At 30.8% G+C, this 7167-nt stretch overlaps 1 protein-coding gene across 1 annotated transcript; it reads left to right on the top strand.

The window, feature by feature from the left end:
* The first annotated feature begins 615 nt into the window (after nt 1–615).
* LOC126770802 (uridine 5'-monophosphate synthase) lies at nt 616–2937 on the top strand. The gene is made up of 4 exons (XM_050490370.1): nt 616–965; nt 1059–1533; nt 1686–2152; nt 2537–2937. The coding sequence occupies exons 1-4, from the start codon at nt 819–821 to the stop codon at nt 2867–2869; spliced, it is 1422 nt and encodes a 473-aa protein (XP_050346327.1). The 5' UTR covers nt 616–818; the 3' UTR covers nt 2870–2937.
* Nucleotides 2938–7167: the final 4230 nt, after the last annotated feature.

Below are 7167 nucleotides of genomic sequence, written 5' to 3'. Positions count from 1 at the left end.
GAAATTAATTTTGAATTTCTCTAATTCCAGACATTTCATATTCATCTTCATTCTCGCTTTCACCCAAAAAATATTTATGTTAATGATAATTCGTTCTGATATTTTATTTAAGGCCTCGTCTCTATCCTTAAATTAGTTTTCCTTTTCATAGCATATTACAAATATTTCTATATACTCCTACAGTTGACACTTTGTAAGTAGCGTACTTAAGCGTGAATTCGAGACACGTGGTAGCTAGCGCGAACAAGTTTATTTCGGTTTTGGTTACTGTCTGTATTACACAAATATAATGTTCAATAAAGTTTTCATTGAAGGTAAATATTATAGTTAACCTAATAGTTTGATTATTACATATTAAAACTTTATAAACTGCGATAATGATACAATTGTTTTGAAATTATGATTACATTATTATGATATTATTTAGTTGTTATTTTTTACTAAATTTATCAATTATTCTAAATTATGATTATCTTGCATTTATTACTTTTTATCTTTTTTGATTGATTTAACATTTTACTCATTCAAGTTGTTCACTTAAAACTAAAATTATTTTATCTGTGTTAAATGTTAGTGTCAACTTTCAACTGTCAAGTTGTGCCAATGCCCCAATGGACCACGATCAAGCATGGTAACAGGCAGCCGGCAGATAGGTAGACGGGTTCTATTGTCAATGTTAATTGTCAATCGTTTCATAGATACATTGCGGAACCTTTTTATTTAGGTTAGAAAACTAAACGACAGATAGTAAAATTGATGTTAAATCAGTTCTAATATACAGATATTAAATATCAAGAATTGCACAAAATATATTGAAAATGGGTATCGATAATAAATTGGAGGAACTGGCCATTAGCTTATATAAAATAGATGCAGTAAAATTTGGCGAATTCATGACTAAAAGTGGAATAAAAACGCCAGTTTACTTCGACTTAAGGGTCATTGTAAGCTATCCCGATGTAATGGTAAGATATATTATAAATTATTAATTAGTTTAAATTTTTTTAAGGATTCTTAAATAAATGAGAACCTGAAACTAAATGAGATATTTTTTTAAGGATCTGATATCTGTTTTACTGTACGAATTTGCACTGAAAGATAAGAAATGTGATCATGTTTGTGGAGTTCCTTACACAGCTTTACCAATTGCAACCCTGATTAGTGTTAAAACCAAGACACCTATGTTAATGAGACGGAAAGAGGCAAAGTCTTATGGGACAAAGAAGGTTATAGAAGGTCACTACAAGCAAGGTGATTCTTGCCTTATTATTGAAGATGTTGTTACCTCTGGTTCAAGTGTACTAGAGACTGTTACTGATTTAAGAAAGGAAGGCTTAAAGGCAGAGGAAGTAATTGTAATCCTTGATAGGGAACAAGGTGGAAAGCAAAACTTGGCTGTTAATAATGTTCAAATGAAGTCTTTGTTTACTATGACTGAATTAATTGATATACTAGTAAAGAAAAATAAAATAACTGAAGAAAGGGGTAAAGATGTGATAAATTACTTAAAAAATGTTCAAGCTCCACAATCAGGTTAGTATATATATACACAAATAAGTAAAAAGGAATAAATTCATAGTACATAAATAAAATTATGCTGGAAATAAAAATATCTTTTTTGCATATTTTAACATGACATATCTCATGAAACCTTATCTATTATATCCTCATCATTTTTATTCTAGCTCCTGAATTTGAAAGAATATTACTTTCCTATGAAAAACGATCAGAGTTAGCCACAAATGCCATTGCCAAGCAATTATTCACCATAATGGCTACTAAAAAAACCAACCTATGTTTATCTGTTGACCTTACTTCCTCTACAAAGATCCTTGATCTCCTAGAGAAAGTTGGTGAACATGTGTGCTTAGTCAAGACACATATTGACATAATAGAAGACTATACTAGTGATTTTATAGTACGATTGAAGCAATTGGCACAAACATTTAATTTCTTAATTTTGGAAGATAGAAAATATGCTGATATTGGTAACACTGTATCATTGCAACATTCCAAAGGACTATATAAAGTCGGAGAATGGGCAGATTGTGTAACAGCACATTCACTGCCCGGTGAAGGTATCTTGAAGGCTCTTAATAATAGTAGTGGTTTAAGTCGAGGTGTTTTCTTATTAGCTGAGATGAGTAGTGAGGTAGGTACATAAGAAATTATATTTTTAGAAATTATGGCTAATATTTTTTTATTTACTTGTAATTATTAACTACAAAAATTTTGCACCAAAAGTAGCAAGGTAACCAATTTACATAGTTTATAAATAGTAAAAAGTCATGTGTATATAAAAAGAATATTTTACTTGCTAAAATTAATCAAAAAATTAATACCAGAGATTAATTTCTTGTAATATGATATTTATCATGTATGCACTTTTCTATAATCTCTAAAATATGAATATAATTTTTCTGTTTTAGTAGTGTAAATTATGTAAATAAATGATTAATAAAGTATGTTACTTTTGTAGTTTTTTCAGTAAGTATATAATAGAAAAATATAAATTATGTAAATTCAAAATTTTCAGGGCAACCTTATTACAACAGATTATACCGAAACAACAGTGAAAATGTCATCTAAATACCCTGAACTAATCACAGGATTTGTCTGTCAGAAAAAGGATACATTTAAGGATCCAGGATTGATTCAACTCACACCTGGTGTACAGTTAGAAAGCTCTAAGGATGAACTTGGACAAGTTTATAACACACCAGAGAAAGTAATTCTTGAAAATGGTGCAGATATTATTGTTGTTGGGCGGGGTATTGTAGCTGCTAAGAGCCCAGTTTCTCAGGCAATTCTATACAAAGATACCCTATGGAAGTGTTATATGAAAAGGGTTTCTGGTAAAATGGAATAATACTTATTGTTTATTGTATTAAAAAAAAAGTCTGTATTATCAAAATTAAAGATATATAGATTTGTATATTTATTTGTATGTTGTGCTGACATTCTTTATTATAATAGTTTTTTAGATCATAATTTTTAAGAATGAATCCTATATTTTATATAGAAAATCTTTTACATACACATTTTCATAAGCAATACATGTTAACTGACTGAACTGAGACTTATTTAATTGACCACTGAGAATGTTAGTAAATGTATTTTAAATATTTATAAAGTTTACACTTTTATAAAATTGCATTCCTGTTTTTAAATATGATTTTATTTAAATATAATGTATTTTTTTAACAAAAAGCATTTTTATTATGACCCTTATATTCCCTTATAGACCCTTCTTAAGGGCAAAGGAATAAGAATGATAACAACAATAAGTACCTAATAAAGATACTATAATATTATATTTTGTTACTCTTCATAATGTAATGTATATTTTGATAACAGCTGGCAAAGCTAAAATGATTTTGAAAACGATATATGCAATATTTAGTGTAAGTGAATTAAATGTACCAATAATTGAATACAATTATTGGTACACTTAATTTAGAGTTAAAATAAATATTATAGTTATCTCCTCTAATTCTTTTGTAAATTTTGTTTCCCAAAAATACTTCACAGATATTATTTTAAATTTTTTATCAGAAGAAATTACTATTAATACTCCCGATTCTATGAAGCTGATGCTATTGGTAAATCATTTAGCACCAACTATTTTTTCATATATTCGAGATTGTAAATTTTACGAAGATGCAATAAAAATACTTGATAATATCTACATAAAATCTAAAAATGAAATTCTAGCACGACACGTATTAATTTCTAGAAAACAGCGTCTGGAAGAATCTATTTCTGAATATTCAAGAGCATTGAAACTCTTGGCTTATGACTGTATCTTACGAAATGTTACTGCCGAAGAACATGAACAGCAAACAATTAGAGGAGCATATATTGCTGGAAAATTCGAAAACGTCTTTTGGAGAATAATACAATTACTTTGGATGAGGCTTTAAATCAAGCTATATCACTAGAAACTGCAGAACGAAGCTCAGATATAATTACTGGGAATTCACAAATTCATTACAAGTAAATGCTTCCTCAAATAATGTGACCGATTTGAATCCAAATGTGGCTGTATCCACTTTACAGCGAAGACGCTGCTTCTTTTGCGGTGGAAATATACACCAAAGAATAAAATGTCCTACCTTTAAAGTGACATGTCAACTGTGTTCTAAACAAGGTCATTTTGCTAAGGTCTGTCGAAGCAATAAACAACAAACTGCAAATGCTCTAACTACAGACTCAGACGTAAATTATAATTTAAACAAAAATTTCTTAGCTGCGTCACTTAATAGTTTACTAAAAGCTACTATACCAGTTTTTATAAATAATATACGCACTGATGCATTATTAGACACAGGAAGCTCTATTAGTTTTATCAACAAAAATTTAGTGGAAATAATGAAACTAAAAATACGACCCTGCAAACAGACTATTACTTTAGCATCATTGGCACATGTATCATTCGTAGAAGGTATGTGCTATGATTCGGTTAAACTAGATTGCCATGTCTATGAACAACGTCAACTCTTAATAGTTCACAATTTTTGTGCGGATGTCATTATAGGCCATGATATACTGAAAGATCATTCGACATTAGAATTTAAATTTGGAGGTAATAGAGAGCCTTTAAAAATATGCAATGTTATGAATGCCTCTGTTCCGCCTGTGTCTTTATATACTAACTTGGCACTGGATATTAAACCCGTGGTGGTAAAATCTAGACGATATAGTAAAGCAGATAGCGATTTTATAAATACTGAAATTTCAAATCTTCTAGCAGATGGAGTTATTGAACCTAGCATTTCACCTTGGCCTGCTCAAGTGCTTGTTACTGGTGGAGGAGTACACCGAAAACGCTTAGTAGTAGATTATTCTCAAACTATCAACAGATTTACACTTTTAGATGCATGTCCTTTACCAAATATAGAAAATATAATATCTAAAGTTGCAAAATTTAACTATTTCAGTCAAATTGATTTAAAAAGTGCCTACCATCAGATTCCAATACTAGAAAAAGAAAACCTTTATACTGCTTTTGAAGCCTGTGGTAATCTATATCAATTTACAAGAATACCGTTTGGAGTCACAAATGGAGTAGCAGCATTTCAACGAGCTTTAAATTTTATATTTAACACAGAACACTTGAAAGGTATATTTTGCTATTTAGATGATCTTACTGTGTGTGGAAAGGACAAAGATGATTATGATCAAAACTTAAATTGTTTTATGACTGCTGTCAAAAAGTACAATTTGACAATTAATGAACAAAAATCTATCTTTGGTGTCAATTCTGTTAATCTGCTGGATACAATATAAATGACAATACTGTCAAACCTGATTCTGATAGATTGAAACCACTGTTACACCTGCCAATTCCTACAAATAACGTTGGATTAAAAAGAACATTAGGTTTTTTTGCTCACTACGCGAAATGAATAAATAATTTTTCACAGAAAATACATCCATTGGTTGGTATTAAGTCTTTTCCCATCGATGATACTGCGAAACATTGCTTTGCGTCATTGAAATCAGAAATAGAAAAATCTTCTTTGACAGTTATTGATGATAATGAGATTCTCATTGTAGAGACTGACGCATCAGAATTTGCCATTGCTGCATCTCTTTCTCAAAAGAGGCGTCCTATAGCTTTTTTCTCTAGAACCCTTTCAAATTCAGAACAACGACAACCTTCAATTTAAAAAGAAGCATGTGCCATTGTAGAGAGTCTTCGCAAATGGCGTCATTACTTAACTGGTAAACACTTTTTACTTTTAACAGATCAACGCTCTGTTGCATTTATATTTAATCAAAATCATTGCAGTAAAATAAAAAAATGAAAAGCTTGAACGATGGCGTCTCGAATTATCTTGTTTTAAATATGACATAAGTTATCGTCCGGGTACAGAAAACACAGTTGCTAATGCTTTATCAAGAGTATGTGCTCACATGAATACTGATAAATTACGTGAGTTGCATAGTTCTCTCTCCCACCCTGGCATTGTAAGAATGATGCATTGGATTCGTATGAAAAATTTACCGTATTCGGTAAATGATATAAAGTCTGTTACACTGTCTTGCCCCATATGTGCCGAAGTTAAACCTCGGTTTATACAATTTAAAGGTCAACTAATAAAAGCAACAGCACCGTTTGAGCGACTAAACATTGACTCCAACGGACCTTTACCGTCGAATACTTCAAATAAGTACTTATTAACAATATTTGATGAATATATGCCTGTAAGGAAATGACAACTTCAACTGTTATAAGATGTTTACAAAATTTATTTTACATGTTTGGAACACCTCTTTATATACATAGCGATAGAGGATCTGCTTTTATTTCTAAATAGTTTACAGATTTTTTAAGTTCCTTGGAAATCGTCTGTAGCAGAACAACAGCTTATAATCCACGTGGAAATGGTCAAATCGAGCGTCTCAATGGTACTTTGTGGAAAACTTTACAACTTGCTCTTCGCGCAAGAGAAATGCCAATTGAAAACTGGGAGCAAGTTTTGCCAATGTCATTACATGCAATTCGTTCACTTCTGTGTATACCAATCAATACAACTCCTCACGAACGGCTATTTAATCATCCTCGCAGATCATCTAATGGAGAATCTTTACCTTCTTGGTTAGTTCCTGGACCTGTGTTAATGAAAAAAAATATACGTAATAAATATGATCTATATGTTGAAGAGGTTGAACTATTACAAAGTAACCCCGATTACTCTTTTGTAAAGCATAAAAATGGACGCGAATCAACAGTTTCAAATCGAAATTTAGCTCCACTTCCTTCTCCTGTTGAAAACTCTATGAATCAAAATATAGAAGAAGAATTAAATGACTCAAATACAAAAAGTCAGAAAGAACTCTTGTTCTGTTGTTGTGGACATCTTAAATTTTTTTTTATGACTCTGAAGATCGAGTTCTGAGTTCGGAGGATAAGGATCTAGACAATATACAATCTACAGCGCCAAGCACATCTGATGATCAACATCTTAGGAGATCCGCAAGGACAAGACGAACTCAATATTATTTAAAAGATTACAGCTGTGTGTTAGAAAAAGATAGAGGGGGTGAATGACGTATAATTTATGAAGAAATTATACTATTCTTTTATCCTGTCAAATGTTACATATTGTCAGCTTATTATGTACAATTCTTTAAGTTAATAAAAGCCAAGTTTCCTTTTGG

Source organism: Nymphalis io, chromosome 9 (assembly GCF_905147045.1).
Source record: "Nymphalis io chromosome 9, ilAglIoxx1.1, whole genome shotgun sequence".
In the NCBI taxonomy this organism is placed as follows: Eukaryota; Metazoa; Arthropoda; class Insecta; order Lepidoptera; family Nymphalidae; genus Nymphalis; species Nymphalis io.
The sequence above is the reverse complement of the archived record's forward strand: the minus strand, read 5'-3'. Positions and strand labels throughout refer to the sequence as shown.